Source organism: Biomphalaria glabrata, chromosome 1 (assembly GCF_947242115.1).
Source record: "Biomphalaria glabrata chromosome 1, xgBioGlab47.1, whole genome shotgun sequence".
NCBI lineage: Eukaryota > Metazoa > Mollusca > Gastropoda > Planorbidae > Biomphalaria > Biomphalaria glabrata.
The window spans coordinates 6,835,695-6,856,432 of record NC_074711.1 but is presented as its reverse complement, the minus strand read 5'-3'; the positions used below and the strand labels follow the sequence as shown (position 1 = coordinate 6,856,432).

Sequence of the window (20,738 nt, the reverse complement as noted above, 5' to 3'; positions counted from 1 at the left end):
ATTTTGTCGACACCTTTTGTGTGAACAAAACAGGACCGCTACAAGATAAAAGGATGTTGTTATAACGTTCAAGCCCATTACAAATGTACATTTTTTAAATTCACCTCTAAAGCCTCTATTTAGTATAGGTCCGCACTGACCATTCTTAATTTGACGTGCACTCTTTTTACTGGGAGGAATATTGCGCTGTCGATGACAGAAGAATATAATATTATTGGCTTTAAAGAGTTAACGTTCTTTAGTAAATTATGGATATTTTTCATTGTTCAGAAGAACGCTTGGCCTCGGAGCCTCGAATCATCGCCATGAATCCCACTCAATTAATTTTTGCAGCACTCCTTTAGAGGAACACTATTAGAGGGATTGTGACACACACACACACAAAAGATTGTGGAGGAGGTACGAAAGTAAAAAGTTAAGAAACATTGGTTTAGCCAATTAACAGATCCGACAATATAATAGCATTGCCTATAGAGAGTTTACGTTCTTTAGTAAATTATGGATATTTTACATTGTTCAGGAATTGGTAACCCAAGCTTACCTGGCAATAACTTAAATGTCACCCCTTCCCCAATCCACAGGATCGACCTCAACGAACGCCATGCATATATTTTAATATTTTTCCCCCTTGTGTAGACTATAAGCGAAAATATTTACAAGGTCTATCTATGTGAAAATTCGTACTGTACTTATTATCCTTTTCCTCCTCGGCGATTTACCAAAATTGAATTAACGCCCCTGCAAGTTTGCTGTAGGAGTGAAATGTTACATTTTCCCCAAGTCGCATATCAAGGCCTATCACGTTCACCTGCATTTCAACACTATCGAATTCCTTAGGACGTCATTGAGGAAATTTCCACAACTTAAAAATACAATGCGAATTATAGTGTAGCTGGGCGTATAAATAACTTCAAGGTCAATAGTCATACAAACATTCGTCACCACATTTATTTGACCAAAAAAAAAAGTGGTAGTCTTATCAATCTCACTATAATAAAAAAGTTTGTCTTTTTTTTGTTTTAAAAGTTCATCTTGATTCTCTGAATTTCAGACAAACACGCATTATCGTATTATCTTCAACTAAGTTGTCGTAATTGACAATTTGCATGATAGGTAATCACTAATTAATAATTTAAAAAAAAACAATATCAGTAACCACGCAATTGGTAAGAAACAGGCCATCATACTCTTGCACGAGACTTTATTAGTTTCGACCTAAGGGCCTGATATAGCTAGTAGGCCTCGTCCAAGACAAGATGGATTAATAATTAGAATTTAATATATGAAAACGAGTACGAAATTTGAATAGAATAAAAATATAATCTCTACCATCGTGATATTAACAGAAAAGTTGGTGACAATGGACAACCCCGTAGATACGAATGGTGCCATGGATATCGAGGAGCGTGTGTGTGTGTTTGTATCAGCTGAGGATTTCTGATGTAACCTTAAGTAAGATAAATGTGGGGGTGAGAGGCTGATGAAAGAGGAGTTATACACCTACCCAGGTCAGTTGGACTAGCAGTCTGGAGCTACACTTATATTCAGAGGCGGCCTTAGCAGTACTCGGGGCTCGGGTCAAGTGTAATACGCGAGGCCAGGGGCCGTAAACGTTCACTATATATACCATACCGCATCACACTAACGGGCTCGTTCGCCTGTAATGCTGTAGGCGCAATTATTGTAACACAACATAGTACCATACGTAGGTACTATTCTGTACTATTGGCAGTTTGATTACATTACAAAGGCCTACTGTATTGTAATTGTTCCGTATTTAAGATTTTGCTTGTAGCGTAAGGTTTTATCCCAAATCATTTAATATTGATTTAGTGCCTTTTAACCATCGTAACTAATGATCCAGAAACATTTTTCATAAAAAATCAACAAACTAAAATATATATTGCTGTAACTCTTGGGTAGGCACTCAACGAATAGGCATGCAACTCAACACAGTGTAACAGGAAATAAATACAGGTGTTTATTCACTAGGACAAACACATAGCATCCTTCAGCTTCCTCAGAGTCTTTCTACTAATTTACCAGTCCTTTAAACAGCAACCCGAATGTGGACCAACGACAGCCTTCCCCGCTTCGCTCCAGGTCCCTTCTACAACCTTCAGGCAGCACCAAAAGCTGGCTTCTTAGTTTCCAAACATTCAGACTCTTCACAATCCCTGATGCAATGTTATTATCTCCCTCCTAGTGTCTTCCTGTTTACGTTCACTAGTGCGCTAGTGCGCACCTCAAGCACTGGTCCCGAAAAGAAACATGTTCACGGTTGGTCAGTGCAGGTGGAGGTCGGTCAGTGGGAGTCACAGATTGAATGGAGCGTGCTTCCCACAAAGCCATCCACACTGCTCTCTGCAGGTGCCGCTTTCTCCTTTTGCTCCAATTGATCCGCCTTTGGTTAAGGGGAAGTCGTTTTCGTTGTCTGGCCTTTCTCTTAGTTACCACCGACGGCAGACTCATGGCGAGAAGCGATGCAGTGGATGTCATAGCGTAGGTCATCAAGACCATTTGTCTTACACGTTGCTCCAGCAGGCTTTCTCGATATGCCGTGGGCCCCCAGGAGGCCAGGTTGTCAAACACGGAATAATATTCAAGCGTGTCTGAAAGACATATCTGTGGGGCACGTTTACAACGTCGTATGTGTCCATCTGCTGTACCACCATCAGCGCTTCTCTTGCTGATACTGGTATCAGGACAAATACTTAGTTGGCAGGTCTTCCGGTGCTCGAATTCTCCCTTTGAGGAGGTCCCGTCATCACAGTTATTGTTCAACGTCTGAGTGTAGGCAGGAATCACGATAGCATGATCAGATCTGTGCTCAGTGCTTTCACAAGAAATGTTAGGGTTCTTGTCGTAGGAGCCAAGCTTGCACGGCTCGCTATTACAGTCATAGACAGCGCCACCGTCAACGGCGTCTCCGTTGAGTAACGGATTGTTTATACCTGTCGACATTGTAGCCATCTGATCGTCGGTCTTGCTCATCACGGTATCAAACGTTTCATCAGTCTTGTTCAGCGTGGTACTGATACCTATCTGTTTAATCATGGTACAGATCTGCTCGTTGACCTCTTTTAGCTGTACCTGGAACGAGTTCATCTGATCTGTCACGGTATTCATGAGCTCTCTGATATCTGGTTGTACTTCGAACAGATACGAGTCCGGATCTTCATCTTCGTCCAGCAAGGCTTGTCGAAGGCGTTCTCTCATTTTTTCTTTGGCACAGAAGATCCTCAGCTCCCTGGCTCGGAGCTCCTCTTTTAACTGTTTACAGCTTAGTTCATCTAGTATTAAAACGTTGATCAACTAAAAACAAAACTTATGTTGATTTACCCGAAAATGGACTCGTTCGATGTCCCATACATAGATCTAGACCATCCTCTCCCCTTTCGTTGAGGATCCCACTATCTGACACCAATTGCTATAACTCTTGGGTAGGCACTCAACGAATAGGCATGCAACTCAACACAGTGTAACACTAACAGGAAATAAATACAGGTGTTTATTCACTAGGACAAACACATAGCATCCTTCAGCTTCCTCAGAGTCTTTCTACTAATTTACCAGTCCTTTAAACAGCAACCCGAATGTGGACCAACGACAGCCTTCCCCGCTTCGCTCCAGGTCCCTTCTACAACCTTCAGGCAGCACCAAAAGCTGGCTTCTTAGTTTCCCAAACATTCAGACTCTTCACAATCCCTGATGCAATGTTATTATCTCCCTCCTAGTGTCTTCCTGTTTACGTTCACTAGTGCGCTAGTGCGCACCTCAAGCACTGGTGCAAGGCAGGGTTACAACAATATAATAGATGATAATAATTTCTGCTATCGCGGAGTTCCCTCAAGCGCGCCTCGCCACCCCCTAAGGTGGCCTATTGGCGCCTATGCCCACATGGCAGTACTGTTGTATGCTAAGGATTTTTTTTTAAATATAGAAAGCTATTCTTCAAGGAACGCGTATTTAATTTTGAACAAAGTAGCCAGCCTTGACATTAGTATTTACCGGTACATGCATATATTTTTTTGTTTTAACAAAGGAGGCTACTCTTCAAGAGCGCGCGTTTTTATTTCTGCTTAAAGTTGCTGGTCTTGAAATGTTGACTATATATTGTAAAATAATAATAATTTATAAATTATTATCTAGATCTAAGGTTTTACATCTATAAAAGAAAATGGTTATGATGTCAGTGACGTAATCATCTTCTTTTTTGAAGTAACGTCTGTATTATATAAGATAAGATTTAAATAATGTTTTCACACTTTAAGAAAACATTAAACGATATTCAGATAATAACATACATCTAGATTTCCCTAAATATATCTAATTATAATTATAGAATTTCACAAAAGTATTGTCCGTAAATTATGTAGAATATGTACCAATAAATGTAAATATTGTTAATTTATGTAATTTTCATTAGATGCCTAAGGAACTTTTTAACTGTATAATAATCCTAGCGAGATGAATGTTTATTTGCTATTATTTTTGTTTGAATCCATCCTCTTTGAAGACAGTCCAGTCATTTCACAGGAAATTTTCCAGAGTTTTTCTGCTAATTCTTTGTCGTGGATTATTGGATTTGCTCCACTTTCCATCAACCGACAGTCCGCAAAGTATTTCCCACTAATTGTCTTGACATCATCTGACAAGGCCAAATGGAGGCTGGTCTGTGCACCTTCTTCCGGTGTCTGAAATTTAGAGTCAATTTTTATTTTCACAGGCTACTACAGCATTAATTCTAAAACTGTGTGGTGAGCCACCCTTGGGATATGACATGCTGAAATGGGAGGCACGATGGCTGTCTTTCTTTTTTTTTTTTTTTTTAGGGAAAAATATCTGTTGTATCTATAATGTGGATATCAATTATAAAGCCATATTTGAGTATTTACAATTCCTCTTTTCAGCTTGCAAACTCTTCAGTTGTTAAGCATGGGTGGGCAGAAATGTATCTTGAAAATGGCTCTAATGATATTCCTAGAATTTCGAAAGTTAATATACATCTTTGGGATAAGAATTAGGCTACTAGCTAATTGGACACACAGAGAAAAATCTGGTTTGACAGTTATTATTTTGTTCAAATATAAAAATCTTTAAAAAATTCAATTGGGTCTGGAGTTAAAGACATTCTATATCTTGAACACACATACGTCAGTGGGTATTTTCAAATGTAGGCCTATATATATATATATATAATATATATCAGTTTAGGGTAGGCCTACTTAATGAAAAAGAAGCCTTAAATATTATTGTGGAAAACTAAGACTACTAGTGGTTTTATTTTAATGATACTGCTTTTAAATATTATAGTAATCACGAAAATTGGTTATGACAGCTCTCTATCATAAAAATGTGTCAATCTTCCTCAATTGTCATACTTGAAGACAATAATAATAATAATAATCATCTTTATTGTCCATAAGGAAATTCGTCTTACAATTTGTGCATTACACCAAACAAAAAACATTATAACTATAAAAAAAAAAAAAATGTACATTCACACCAGACTCACTCATAATTTACATGTGAAATATATTTGTTTGAAGTCAAAAACAAATTTAAAATAGTTTAGTAGCTTCCTTACCTTACAAAACAATGTGACAAAGCCTTTGATAGGATAGCGAAACAGAAAGGACAAATTTCTGAACAGATCAGTATTGACAACACCAGGATGTAAAACATTGGCTGTGACACCTTAAATTAGATAAAAAGTTTCTAAACAAATGAATCAATGGATCAGTAAGCTTAAAACAAAAATTAATTAAAGGAGAGGTTTCACCTAAAAATCATTAATCAGCCTAGAATATTGATCACACAAATTTGAGCATGCCTTAATTAAACTCATTATTAAATGTTTAGCACAATTTTAGAATTGAATGAGTCAGGAACACATCTTTATTGCTAACATTATGTGCCATTTGGTTACAGTTGGTAGCTAAATGTTGAACAAAAAAGTTAATGAAATAAAATCAAATGTTAATTTTTACCTGAACCTTCTAACTTTCTGGCCAACTCTTGAGTGAACAAAACCATAGCCAGTTTGCTGGCTGCATAACATTTGCTAGGACTGTATGATTTCTCTGCATTTAGATTTTGTAAGTCAATTGTTCCATAGTTGCTCATGACAGAAGAGACATTAATAATACGACTATGTGGAGTACACTTCATGAGATCTGCAAAGATTTTCAATAAATCTGTTATAGCTCATTTCATCTAAAAATAGAAAAACAAAGAATCAAGTTTTCACATTACTGAATTTAATTAACAAAATAAATGTTGAGAAAGATTCTTGTTCAGTTTGAGCAAAATGATCTAAACAAAAAACAACTGGAGTAATTTATTCATAAAAAAAAACAAAACAAAAAAAAAAACTTAATTTGCACAATTATTTACTAGCTTACTTACAGTGGCGTAGCTAGGGTGGGGGAGGAGGGGGGAGAATTTGAAAAACCCCAAGGGCCCCCACTTGAGGTGTTTTTTACATTAAAAATTAAATATTACGCAAAATGCCCCTGGGCCCCCAAACGATGGAAAATTCCTAGCTACGCCCCTGCCTACTTATGAGACGTATGTACATTTGCACAAATATATAAATAGAAGTATTTTATACCTAGCAATAAATTAGTTAGAAAGAATGGCCCGAAATAGTTAGTAGCAAATAATGTTTCCAGACCATCTTCTGTTAACACTCTGTATTTTCCTTCACCTTTAAATACAATGGAAATCAATTATTCAATTAAGTCAAAAGTCATATGTAATTTAATATCGTTTACGTGAGTAAACATAAAGAAATGATTAGAAATAAAGATTATAACACCCGAGACCCAAAAAAAGGTAAGATAGATAAGATAAGATAATTTGTATTGATCCAATCAAATGGAAATTCAGTTTGACTACAATTGACAACCTCGGCGTAACTACTGTACAATAACAATCTAGATGCAAATACGAACAACAGTCACACACGAAACACAGACACACTCACAACAAGCGCTTTATGAATTAGACTTCTATGACATATTACCTCTGAACTTTTGAGCTGATGGGGGCATTTTTTTTTCCCACAAAACTCTGACCAGTGAAAAAAAAAAACAACAATCACTCATTTTCAAAAAATTAAAGTCGGACATATTTACCTCTACCCACCCACCTACCCACCCAACACACACACACACAAAAGAACATCAGTATTTCAACTGCATTACAATCACCTTTTTTTTTTTTTTGCTTTTACTGCAGAAGGGAGAATAGATAGTCTTATGTAATCGCTTAATAATCTTCTGCGCCCCCCCCCCCCCATTTCAAGTATATATTTTATAATGATTTTTAGGTTTAGGATTCTCATAATTTAAGAAAGTGTTGAAGAATTAATAGTACAAGGGTCCATTTAGACAAGTAGTTATTTTTAAATACAATGTGTGTGTTATTTCTCCACAAAAATATCACCCCACCTTAAAAGAATATATGGGGTGTGTTGAGGAACGGTTTTATCGACAACCCTTCTACGATCTGCCTGTATATTGCAATACCTACTGTTGTTCAAGGAAGCTAGAACTCAAGAAAACATTAAGAAAGTGGAACAGAGACAAAATAGAGCAGTGAGATTCATAACAAACAAATATTCACATTTGATTAGAGTAACAGCAGCTTTAGTAAAATCACTAAATTTAGAGACCCTTCTGGATAGAAGACTTCAAAATAAAGTAGCAATTATACATAAAACACTGAACCATAATCTTCGAATACAAAACCTAATTAAATGCTCAAAAAGACACAAAGATAAAGGCACATTCCTCGTTCCATATGCTAAGACGAATTTGTTTATTTAATGAAATTTCTATAAATCAAATACAAACATAAAACCAAAATGTTAAATGGTTAAGCCAATAATAGAATATGCATTCTCTGTTTGGGACCCCTCAACTCAAGAAAACATTAAGACATTGGAACAGACACAAAATAGAGAAGTGAGATTCATAACAAACAAACATTTGACTTCAGTAAAATCACTAAATTTAGAAAGCCTTCTGGATTGAAGACTCAAAAGTAAAATAGCAATTATACACAAAACACTGAACTATAATCTCCAAATACAAAAGCACAATTTAATAAAAGACACAAAGATACAGGCACATTCCTCGTTCCATATGCTAAGACGAATATGTACAAATGCCCCTTCTTTCCTGGTGCTATTAGAGCATGGAATGGGTTGCCTGAGCCAGACAGGAAAACCAATGACTTGGCAGAATTTAAGTCATTGGTTAACATACATGACGCGTAGGACGTAATCATCTTTTTTAGAAATAACGTCTGTATTTTATAAGATAAGAAGGAAAGGAAAGATGGAAAGGATAAGAAGGAACTATTTGAACAAACCAGTCCACTTTTGTGTAACCGTTATTGTCTACACATTGTAAAGTTAAAATAAAAATGTTAGCCTTATACAATAAAACAAAATGAATCAATAAGAAAGCTATTTATTTTTACTTACTTACTGTACCAGCGTTGTTGATCAAAATATCAAGTCGAGGTTCTTCCTCTTTAACTTGTTGCGCAAAGCCCCTAACAGATTTCAGGGAACACAAATCAATGAGTCTCACAACAACATTAGTGTTCCCAGTCTTTGCAATGATTTCTTCTTTGGCTTTCTCTGCTCTGGCTTTGTTGCGGCATGCCAAGACAACACGTGCATTTCTTCTTGCAAGATGTAGGGCTGTCATGAAGCCAATACCTTCAGTAGGAGGATAGAATGACAAATGGGATTCAATTTAATATTTGGTGATGTATTTTTTTATATAGGTCCTATATATGTCATAAGCTCCGTGATTTTAGTGTGTTTTTTTTTTCAAGTGAGAGCCAATAAAGTAAGCACTACTGTCAATACATCATTAATTTTTACCAGAGTACATTTGAAGAAAAAGTCAATATAATCACGATAATGAAGACGTTAAATGATATTAAACCAATCAAACTTTAGGCCTAATTATTAAATACTTCGACCGTCTTTCTCAGTTTTCTCTATGTATTTTGCCTGTAATAGAATCTCTTTAATGACAGATCCGTCCATTCTTGAATGTTGTCTCCCCATCTCTGTCTCTTCTTTTTCTTGGTACTGTTCCCTGAACTATGTCTTTCCAAGGCCCGAGGACCTTGTGATATGGTAAAATCGTTCGGATTTATCGATGGTAATGGGTTCAAACCCTGCCCGCTCCTATTCCACGTCCTCTGCGGGAGGTTTGGACTAGGAAGTAAATTATCTTCAACTCTGAAGGAACATCCGAAACATGGAAAACATTTTACAAGCATTTTAGTTAGCGTTTTTTTTTGTTACAATGTCAGCAGGTTATCATTCCGAGGGCTATGCCTTTGTCTTTTCAGTAGTTCTGAGCTTTGCAAGTGCTGTTGTGGAAGGTGCAATTCTGGCCAGTAGTTCAGGCTTGGTTCCTTCATCTGAAACGATAGCTTCGAGGTATTTAAAACTTCTAACACTTGCTTTTATAACCCTGTTAGCTATAGGCTATAATGTGTTGTTCTTTTCCGGCATTGATATGCATACCATATGCTGCGGAAGCCTTGTCTATGCTCATAACCAAGTCAGCTAGCTGTTACACCTATGTCTATATCTATAACAAAAAACAAATCAATGAAAAGTTGTTTTTTTGGTCAGTACATGCTCATACACAGTGACAGTATCTCAGTACAGATAACTCCAGCATGCTGCGATGAGTAGGCCTGTCGCTTTCATTTAATAAAACCCCCATTGCAAATAATTTTCGATATACTTGCGATGTGGTTCGGCAGTCTTCGTTTTATTCTTTGATGGTTGATGTTTTTTTCGGTGTCACCGGAAACTTTGCCGTTTGAATAATAATAGAGACCACGCAAGCAGTACCAAGCGTAACAAAGATTGAAAAGCACTGTGTTAGATAACGAACGAAACTAGTTGAATACCGATAACTCACTTGGACAGAGTTAATGATTAATGCCCATTCCTATTTCAATGCCCTGTGTAGTCTGCACAAGTAGTGCCCCTGACCTGTATGTTATGTCATATATTAGTTCTCATAAAACACTTGAGTTATGCCATTTAGTAAGGGGAGGTAAATACTTCCAATGCCAAATTAACTAGTTAAAGTTAGTTTACACGAAGTCTTAAAATATTGTTAAAGACATTATATCAAATGATTGAATAAACACACTGCAGACAAGGTTATGACCAGCCCTCTTTGTTTTTCGATGTTATCTTTTTCAAACCATTCTTAACCCTTAAAGTGCTGTGCTGTTTTACAATGGGTGCATACAAAATGGAATTACAATTCTAATGTTTGGAGGAAAAACTACCACACGCGCCTTAAGGGTTAAGTGCTATCGATTCAATTCACCTAAAGCTACTTGCTAAGTCAAGTGCTCAAGAGAAAAACGAACAATTGCTTTGCATCTAAATGAAGGCACTTTAAATCATATAAAAACAATTTTTTACCTTATGATGGGTGTATGACGTTTTAGCTCAAGAAACTACTTCAAAAAACAAAAACAGCATTGGAAGGACACAGATGGTTCTTAGTTAAGTAACACGAACATTGCATTTTATTAAGAGTCAGAAAAAAAAAAAAAAAAGATTTGTGTGCACTGAAATGAATGAAACCTACCACAATTGGCACCAGTAATGAGGACAGTTTTCCCTGTCAAATCAGTAGTGCTGTGGCATTGTCCAATACCTCTTCGAAAGTAAATCCAAGCAGCGACAAAAGCAACAATAATGACATAGATAATTGTATAGATTGTGATAAAATTACACAGCTCCATGGTCAGTTAGTGTCTAAGTAGTCATTGGAAGTTTGTACTGTTTTCGCTTCATGTTATGACTACAAAATGGCTTCTTCAAACAAAATGTAATCATGCGACCTATGAAAAATACGAGTCAAAGATGAACTGGGTTGCCATATCTGAATTCTTATAATATAGGCAACTATATCTTTTTTTTTTAAATCACAGTCATTTGTTCAAAAATGACAAATTCTATTGCAATTGATTCAACATGCTTTTTTAAGGGGTTTGTTTGGTGTTTTAAAAGTTAAATGATGGATACAATTACCAGTTTCTTAATTACAAATCTTGCATGGTGCCCCAACGGTCAAACAGACTAAGGGATAGGTAAAGGTAATTACAGTTTGTCTTAAATGCTGGACTTCAGAAGACATCTGTTGCCAGCACAGCAGTAAAAAGTCATTCAACATTTATATCCATTTAAGGAGGTGATGACATTTAGAGCTCTAGTCTCATTAACCTTTGGAAACAATGAAAAGTACCCAGAGGTTTTGAGCTGTAAATGTTACAGTGTTAACAAAGGTTTATGACAGCTGAGGTGAAGCTAGATCCATAAGAAATTAATAACCTTCAATTTGAAACATTGATTAATTCAAGGTAGATAACTACAACTGTTCAAAGTCAAATACTGAATGATGTTTTTTATAGAAGTGTAAGCCTACAATATTCAACTAATGATGATTCTTGACATTAAAAGTATAGGCTTTGAGAGTTAACAGTTAATAGGATGGCTGCCTGGTTGTGCGGTTTGCGCCCTGGACTGTTGTGTGGATTTATTGATGGTCCCGGGATCAAACCCTGTCTGCTCCTGCGGCAGGTTTGGACTAGGAAGTAAACTATCTTCAACTCTGAATGAACATCCGAAACATGTAAAACATTTTAACAAAAACTGAACTCTACAACAAAGCACTCTGTGTGGGTCACATAGAAATTAGAATTGTTAATGTGACCGTACAGGCATACAGTCGCTTTGTATTGTTATAGTGTACACACTAATTTACTGGACATTGCCAGCAACAAATTCTTGTCACTATTCACTTCTATATCCAAAACATTTCAGACATTCATCGTACACACATACCTTTATTTTCCTTTTGTCATTTCAGCTAAAATAATGAACTGCTAGTCATTTGATGAAGTTTCAGTTTCTGAAATAAATTTTGACCATATTTCCATCTGTGTATTTCATTTTGCTTTAGACATATTTTATTTCTACATGTTCCTATGTAAAGTTCTAACTACAATGAACACAGCGGCACCTCAAGGTTCATTTCCCAAACTGATATGAACACATAAGTGTGTTCGCTATTTGCACAAAACTTATGGTCAATATTATTCTTCCATTAATTTATACTCTATTATAATGGATAAGCTTAAAAAATATAAACAAAACAATTAGATCTTTTATTGTAAATAAATAAATAGAAAATATGTAAAATAACGTTTGCATAGTTTTTCAAATTGATAAACATGTAAAAAAAAATAAGAAACATTTAAAAGACTAAAAAAAAACATCAACCATCTATGTTTTGACTTAAGATGAACATTGAGCTGTATCCTGATCATCAGATAAAATTTGTCAGAGGCAATACAAATGATACAAATCTGTACTATTTCATATAGTTTAAAATTAGCATATATTTATGATTATACCAATTTACAATTTCATTGTTAAGATTCAATCAAAAACCAATATCAACATCATCTTACACCCTGAACATAGCTACACATTTTTTTTTTACTCGTTTGAAGTAATTATACAAATGATGCATGCAATCTTTTACTACAAGAATAACAGCCATGACTAGATCAATGGAATAAGACAGCTGCAGCAATAGCCACAATAATTGATTAAGTGTTGATCAATGCCAAATTCATGTCTGCATAATTAGTTAACTTCTCGATGGCTCCATGGAGCGGATAAAAATTTGAAGCCACAAATGTAAGCTCAACAGCTTTCTTTTCAGATGTTTGAATTTACTCCTGGATGGATGAAGTGACCATAACAGAGGTCTGACTTTATGGACGGTATGTTTACCATCTCCAGAATAAAGCATTTTAATAGCAGACACATGGTAATAACATTTTATCTTTTTTATATGGCATACAGCAAACATATCAAGAGATTTGTGTCAGTAAACAGTACGGTTCAGTCATTCCAGCCACAAGCATATCAAATCTTGACTCTAAATTCAAATAATGACATTTAGAAATCATTTGTTTGTATTGAAATCCTAAAAAAAAACTGTATAAAATATTCTATTATCTAAGAAATACAATTGGATTTCTTAATGTCAATAGAAACTGTGGAAAATTAAATATTTTCCATATCTGTGTGTCACATGCTCTAGAATTCATAAATACAAAAAAAAAATATCATACATGTCTGTGTGAGTCGTGTTCTAGAATACATTAATACAAATATAACAGTTTGTAGTTTTCTCAGTCATAACATTTCTATGTAGCTGGAACTAAACTCAAAAATTTGTGGTACCCAATATGTGAGCAATTTAAAAAACAAATACAAAATTCACAAACTGGATAAGGTAGGCCTATATTCATGTACTGAACCTTGCATCAAAAACAAATAAAAAATAATAAATGCACAAGTGTGTTCACCATAATTTAAATTGTCATAATGAAAAGGTTTAATTTTTCTTCTTTGACGAGAGTCCAGTTATTTCTTCTGAAACATTCCAGAGCTTTTCTGCCACTTCCATGTTGCGAGACAATGGATTAGCTCCACTTTCCATTAGCTGACAGTCAACAAAATATTTCCCACTGATGTCCTTAACATCATCTGACAAGGCCAAATAAAGACTGGTCTGTGCACCTTCTTCTGGTGTCTGAAATGTAACAAATTTTTTATAAGATACTGGTAGGGTAGAAGAAAAAAAAAGAATTCCTAAAATGCGTTTAATTATCTAATAATGGCTCACAGTATAATTATAAAACCTAAGTGCAGTATATATATTATTGAGTTTTAAACATTTTCTAAAGTACTTTTGATTGAAAAATAAAGTTACATTGTTAAAAAGTTATGCTATTTTAAATGGAAATAGAGCTTAATCCTAGCTAAAACAAGCTGATAAATCAGGTTATAGAAAAACAATTTTGAAAGCTTCCCCTTGAGAATCTGTAAAACTCACATATAACTTTACAAACAATGTCACACTTTAGTCACATTCACATCAACGGCAAGATTAAGTGACTACAACAGTTATTACTTGGTATTATGTTAACTAATCTTGTTTTTCCAAACTACAGTCCAAAATTTACATATTTTGAGTGGGACAAAACTTATTTTCTAGTCTTGGCTACTATAAAGAATAAAGAAGTAAAAAAGAAAAATGGCTAACTAGAGCTTATTTTAAATAAAAAAAAAATATCTCTATTGAATGGGATCAACATGTTAAATACCTTATCTAGCATCTTACCTTACAAAATATCCTTATAAAAGTTAACAGAGGATAACGAAGAAGAAAAAATAAATGTTTAAACAGATCTGTATAGACTGTTCCAGGATGTAGAACATTGGCTGTAACACCTGGAACAAGAAAATAGTCTTTGATTAATTGAAGTACTAATTTTTGAAATAACATCAAAAAATAGATATGTCGTTATGCAGTACTATGGAAAGTTTTTTTTTATCAGTAAGTGAGTAGATATTTGTATGTTTAGCTAAGATGAAGTGGCCTGTCAGATATTGTATCATTTTAGTCAATTTCCTTGGAAAATTTGAGTTTGTGGATCCCTTTCAATATACTATTGTACTTAATTTCAAGCCTGAAGTCTGTCACATGGTACATGGAATTTCTGCATTCAGTACATGTCTTGCTTGAATCAGAGATGGCCTTAGGGTGTGGGGCAACCATCTTAGGCCCAGTGCCTGAGGGGTTCCAGGAATTATTATCATCTAGTTACGTTGATTAAGGGCACTAAATCAATCTTAAAGTACTGGATATAAAATCTTAGGCTACAACCAAAATCGTACAAGTATGTTACAGTATGTAATGCAATTAAATGGCCAACAGTACTGTACCTACGCAAGGTACTGTTTTGTAACAATAATTAGGCTTACAGCATTAGAGGCGAATGAGCCCATTAGTGTGATGTGGTATGGTGTGTATATAGTGTATAAAATATAGTGTATGCTTACAGCTCCTGGGCCCGTGCATAACAATTGATCGGGGTCCCACGTACTGCTAAGGCCACCCCTTGTTTTAAATGCAATTTAGGTTTGTAAATGACAACACTGAAGAACTGCTGATGAAATAATAATGTTAACTTTAATTCAATCAGGCATGCCAGTTTCTTTAAATATCATGTTTTTTAAATAAAAAAGTATTTATCCAACTGAAATAACTGGAGGTATTTCATTAGATACACTTCTGAAAGCAACTCCCTAACTAAATCCTTCAACATTTTTATATACATCTCAAGAGATTCCACTTATTTTTGGCAACCCAGCAATTTTGCAAATAAAAGCCACACCCACCTATGAGGAAATGTGTTATTTTCTCAACTTTCAAATTTTCTCAACCCGTACAGGGTGTTGGTTATGTTGGGCTGTAGTGGAAGTAGGGTCTGCCTAAGGTAGATTAGGGAGGGGCATTCAAAGAGGATATGGTTTACGGTTTCTAGCCAGCTTTATTGCTGCTGAGCTGTGAGCTCTTTTGCAGACTGTGCCAAGGAAAAAAAGTGTGCTGTTTTCTTCAGTTGTTCAGCACTGCCGTACAGGGTGTTGGTTATGTTGGGCTGTAGTGGAAGTAGGGTCTGCCTAAGGTGGATTAGGGAGGGGCATTCAAAGAGGATATGGTTTATGGTTTCAAAGGGGTGGGCACAATGTCTGCAAAGGGGTAGTAGTGTGGAGTTTATTTTGTTCAGGTGGTAATTTAATAGTGGTGTGTGTCCTGTTCTTAGTTGGAAGATTGTAGATTGTTCTTTGCGGGGGAGGAAGTTAATACTGTCCAGTTTGTTAGGCGTAGTCATTTCTCTGTACATGGCTCTGCCTGTGTTTCCTGATGCCCATTGGTTGAGCCACTCCTCTTTGTGATGTACTATTGTTTAAAGGTGTTTTCAATTAATATAACAGAGAAAGTATAATCTTTACAGTATAAAACTGCTCAATATTTGTAATTTGGTGTTAGACACTGGATCAACCAACCCACATATTAACTTACAAGTAGTGTACAGATTAACATAAAAAATTAAAAAAAAATAAAAAAATCCATATTTAAACTAAAAGGGTTCACCTGTTCCCTCAAGTTTCTTGGCCAACTGACGAGTAAACAGAATCACAGCAAGTTTGCTATCAGCGTACTGATGATGATGCTTGAAAGACTTTTCAGCATTCAAGTTTTCAAAGTCAATAGTAGCAAATTTATTGATTACAGAAGAGACATTGATAATGCGACTTGGTGCAGATTTCTTCAACAGATCTACAAAAAAAAATATTGTCAAATAACTACACGCTTATATTTTTTATTGAACTAACTAACTATATATTCTCCAAAAGTCTTAATGATAGTAAATATTTGATTTCCTATGTGTGTGGGTTTGTGTTTGTGTACACACTGACATATTAGGAATATCAGCATTTATCCCAAGCATTTATCCCAAACAGATCATGATGAAATGACAAACAGAATAGACTTAGACCCAAATATTCCAAATTTCAACTTTAGTACCAGAATGATTTACTTTTAAGGAAATGGATTTCCACACAAAGAATAAAAAAGTATTAAATTAAGTCAATTCTCCTATTTGAGTTAATTCATTGTGTTGTAAGACTAACCCTGCAAGTGGTGTTGTAAGACTAACCCTGCAAGTGGTGTTGTAAGACTAACCCTGCAAGTGATGTTGTAAGACTAACCCTGCAAGTGATGTTGTAAGACTAACCCTGCAAGTGGTGTTGTAAGACTAACCCTGCAAGTGGTGTTGTAAGACTAACCCTGCAAGTGGTGTTGTAAGACTAACCCTGCAAGTGGTGTTGTAAGACTAACCCTGCAAGTGGTGTTGTAAGACTAACCCTGCAAGTGGTGTTGTAAGACCAACCCTGCAAGTGGTGTTGTAAGACCAACCCTGCAAGTGGTGTTGTAAGACTAACCCTGCAAGTGGTGTTGTAAGACTAACCCTGCAAGTGGTGTTGTAAGACCAACCCTGCAAGTGGTGTTGTAAGACCAACCCTGCAAGTGGTGTTGTAAGACTAACCCTGCAAGTGGTGTTGTAAGACTAACCCTGCAAGTGGTGTTGTAAGACTAACCCTGCAAGTGGTGTTGTAAGACTAACCCTGCAAGTGGTGTTGTAAGACTAACCCTGCAAGTGGTGTTGTAAGACTAACCCTGCAAGTGGTGTTGTAAGACTAACCCTGCAAGTGGTGTTGTAAGACTAACCCTGCAAGTGGTGTTGTTAAAAGAAGTGGGGGATAGTTCTTTGAAACCTTCAGTATTCATCAATTCATGTACTTCAAGTGTACATTTTCCCAATGCTACTATTACAAAAGACACATAAATGATCATTAACTAAATAGTTCTGGGCTTTATAAATTCATGATTTAGTTGGAGATTGCGTGCTTTCAAGATGACACAAGTGACAACCACACATCTCAAAAATTAATCTTTAATGATTTTCTTAAGGTCAGCCTATATCATCCCCACATTTCTTCATATTTCATTTACATATATCTTCTTGTAATTTGTCTTCAATAAATTCTTTCCAATCTGAATTTGAACCATTAAAACAAAATATAATCCAAGCACAAATTTAGACAATATATGTATACAAGTTTGAAGACAGATAAAAAAAAAGTCAAGGATAAATCTGGGTAGAAAAAATAGGGCATAGTCAAAGTTGTTTGGTAAGATATAGTGTTATACAAAACAACATACAATTTTAAGATAACATATTTACCAAGTAATAAATTAGTAAGGAGAAATGGTCCAAAGTAGTTGGCAGCAAATAATGTCTCAAGTCCTTCATCAGTCAAGGTCTTTCCCCTTCCTTCATCTTAAATAAATTAAAATCAAAACTTTTTTGTTATTATGTTACAGCAATAGAATTTATAAATAATTTCATGCCTAACTGAAATTTCTAGAGAACAGAAGCAGAAAACACTTTACTAGTTCATATCCAACTAAAAGTGGTTAGTACACCTTTCAGATCTTATGATCTATGAGGCAGATGCTGTAAAGGTCATCTGTTTCTGTGGCCCGTGGTTAACATGGGTGCCATGTGTGTGGCCAGCACAACGACCAACTGCCTTTACTTTCCCTAACTAATGTCAAGTACCCATTAGAGCTGGGTGTGCTCAGAGGAGCCCTAAAAAAATCCCGAAATTAAAAATACCAGGCTTCACCAGGATTTGAACCTGGGACCCTCAAAAAAGCCAAGTGCTTTACCACTTAATCACCATGCCTCCAAAAGTGGTTAACTATAGGAGAAAAACTAAGTGACTGTTTAGGTATAGTTTCAACTGATGTCCAACATGAAATTCTTTTTTTTACCCTAATTAAACTATTAATTAAATGTTTAATGTTGATGGTGAACACACCAGAATCAGGAAAAATAATGAAAAGGCCCCTGTGTCTGCTTGATATGTTTTAGTCACAGGAGAAATTGCAAAGGGAGAATATTGTCTCTCAAGATATAAAATGCCACAGAAACCAGGATTATATTTAAAGAAATGTTAAAAAAATAATTTGGATTCTAAGAAAACGATTAATCCACTTACTCACAACACCAGCATTGTTGATCAAAATATCGAGTCGAGGTTCTTCCTCTATAATCTGTTTTGCAAAGTCCCTCACAGATTTCAGGGAACACAAATCAAGGAGTCTCACAACAACATTTGTGTTCCCTGTCTTTGCAACGATTTCTTCTTTGGCTTTCTCTGCTTTTTCTCTACTGCGGCATGCCAAGATAACACGTGCATTTCTTCTTGCAAGATCTAGGGCTGTCATGAAGCCAATACCTTCAATAGTAAAATGAAACATGTAGCCCTAACATTTAGCATTTTAATATCAACAAGAAGTTACAGATTATTTAACAGATGAGTGGACACACATAGGCGCCTGCTGTGGCTTGAAGTCCGGGCATGGAGACGTAAAGCACACGATAGATCAGAATGGAGAGATGTGCCAAAGCAGGCCAGGGCTCTCCATGGGCTGTAGCGCCACTGAGATGGATGGATGGATCTAGGTATTTCTACAAGCCTTTCTTTTAAAACACAGTGAAACAAGTTGGAAGAATTTAAAGAAATTCATTAATATATCTTTGAGTGGCAATATTTAAAGGAGTATGGAATGTATGGAAGATCTAAGATCATGGAGATGTAAAGCCCAGGATAAATCAGAATGGAAAGATGTGCTAGAACTTGCTAGGGCCCTCCATTAGCAGTAGCCCACTGGGATGTATGGATGTATGGAATATATATGTAAATGAGCCACCTGAAACTTATTTTGATTGTTTTTTATTTATTTATAAGAAAACTGAAAACAAAAGTAGGCCTATATTTTCTAAATCAAATCAGAAAAACACTTAATTAAATAAGTCTAATATTTCTGTTTATTCTAGTTAACATTTTTTTACCAGTGTTTGCACCAGTGACAATGACAGTCTTTCCAGACAAATCAACAGCACTGTCACATTGTCCTACATTTCCTCTAAAGAAAATCCAGGCAGCAGCAAAAATGACTGCCAGGACACAAAGAATTGCAAAAACTTGACCAGGGTCCCACAGCTGCATGACAAAATGTGTGTGTAAACAGAGCTTGAAGGAACAGGTGTATGCCTAGACTTGATTAAAAAGATGGATAAATAGGTACATAGGTTACTCATTAATTTGATTAATAATCTAGAGGCATCATCAAGAATTTAGATTTAAAGCCAAGTTTAATTTCAATTAAGGATCTTTAGTGTAGTACGGCCAACGTAACAAGCTAAGACAGCCAAGTGGCCGCCACTAAGGCTAAGTCTTTTACTTTTATAACTGGTGTGTATCTTTAGTTTTAGAAGATCTCTAGAATCTAGATACTAGATATATTAAAAATTAAATATATAAGATAAGTAGTAAATAATATTATAAGATAAGATCTGATTTAAATTTAGATCTATCTAGATATATATATAAATCTAGAATTTTCAATCTAGATCATAGTAGATGTTTCCATATATATGATATATTATATTTAATATTAACATAGACAATATTACATAGATCTACTAGATCTCTAATTAGTGATATTTTTTATATTAAATTATTTAAATATACTATAGCCTATACTGGGCTATACTCAGGACTCAGGGGTAATTTAGTAGTAGCCTAGTATAAGTATTAGAATATTAGATTTAACTAGTCTAGATGATACTAGATATTGGTAGTACTCACTAGTTACTAGAGATCTAGTAGTAGTAGTAGGCCCTGGGCCTATGCCTATACTGCTATAGGCTATACTAATACTGCCTTACTCACTAGACTCTAGTCTAGTAAACTGAGTAAACTCTCTACTGTTAACTGTTACTCACAGTTACTGAGTTAGTGTTACTGGGTACTCAGTACTGGAGACGGAGAGTATTATTTATTAATAGATCCAATTTGGTAATCATGAATGTGAGCGTCAAAAATTAATGATTCACCGAAAATTAAAAAAAAAATAAATTTCAATACAATTAATAACCTAATATATTACCCAATTAATAAATGGGTATTAGTTTACGTGACTAGAAACGCTAAATCATCAACAAAAAGCATTAGCGACGTCAAGGTTGCTCAGCACGCTGCCATTTTGTTTACAATGATGTCACAGAGGTGTTGCCAACTTAGTATTCTGAGATTTTCTTTTTGTTGTATTTGAGTCACTGGTAAAATAGTAATCCTGTAGCAGTTTCTAATATTTATGTGATTT

The 20,738-nt window shown here is 35.4% G+C and overlaps 1 protein-coding gene across 1 annotated transcript; it reads right to left on the bottom strand.

Moving 5' to 3' along the window:
* Positions 1-4,347: 4,347 nt before the first annotated feature.
* LOC106056637 (retinol dehydrogenase 14-like) lies at positions 4,348-20,689 on the bottom strand. Its single transcript, XM_056018526.1, has 12 exons — positions 20,523-20,689; positions 19,423-19,629; positions 18,566-18,805; positions 17,746-17,841; positions 16,089-16,274; positions 14,271-14,380; positions 13,484-13,679; positions 8,498-8,737; positions 6,617-6,712; positions 5,994-6,179; positions 5,591-5,700; positions 4,348-4,697 (listed from the first exon to the last, which is right to left on the bottom strand). Exons 2-12 carry the CDS (start codon positions 19,577-19,579, stop codon positions 4,479-4,481), a joined length of 1,836 nt encoding a protein of 611 aa, XP_055874501.1. The 5' UTR covers positions 19,580-19,629; positions 20,523-20,689; the 3' UTR covers positions 4,348-4,478.
* Positions 20,690-20,738: the final 49 nt, after the last annotated feature.

Excerpts from the sequence above, each read along its gene's own strand:
- LOC106056637 (XM_056018526.1), bottom strand. The coding sequence starts at position 19,579 with ATGCAGCTGTGGGACCCTGGTCAAGTTTTTGCAATTCTTTGTGTCCTG. Across the intron at positions 18,806-19,422 it reads TGTCACTGGTGCAAACACTG|GTATTGGCTTCATGACAGCC; the intron begins GTAAAAAAATGT and ends TTACTATTGAAG. Across the intron at positions 4,698-5,590 it reads TTGTCACATTGTTTTGTAAG|ACACCGGAAGAAGGTGCACA; the intron begins GTAAGGAAGCTA and ends TCTAAATTTCAG.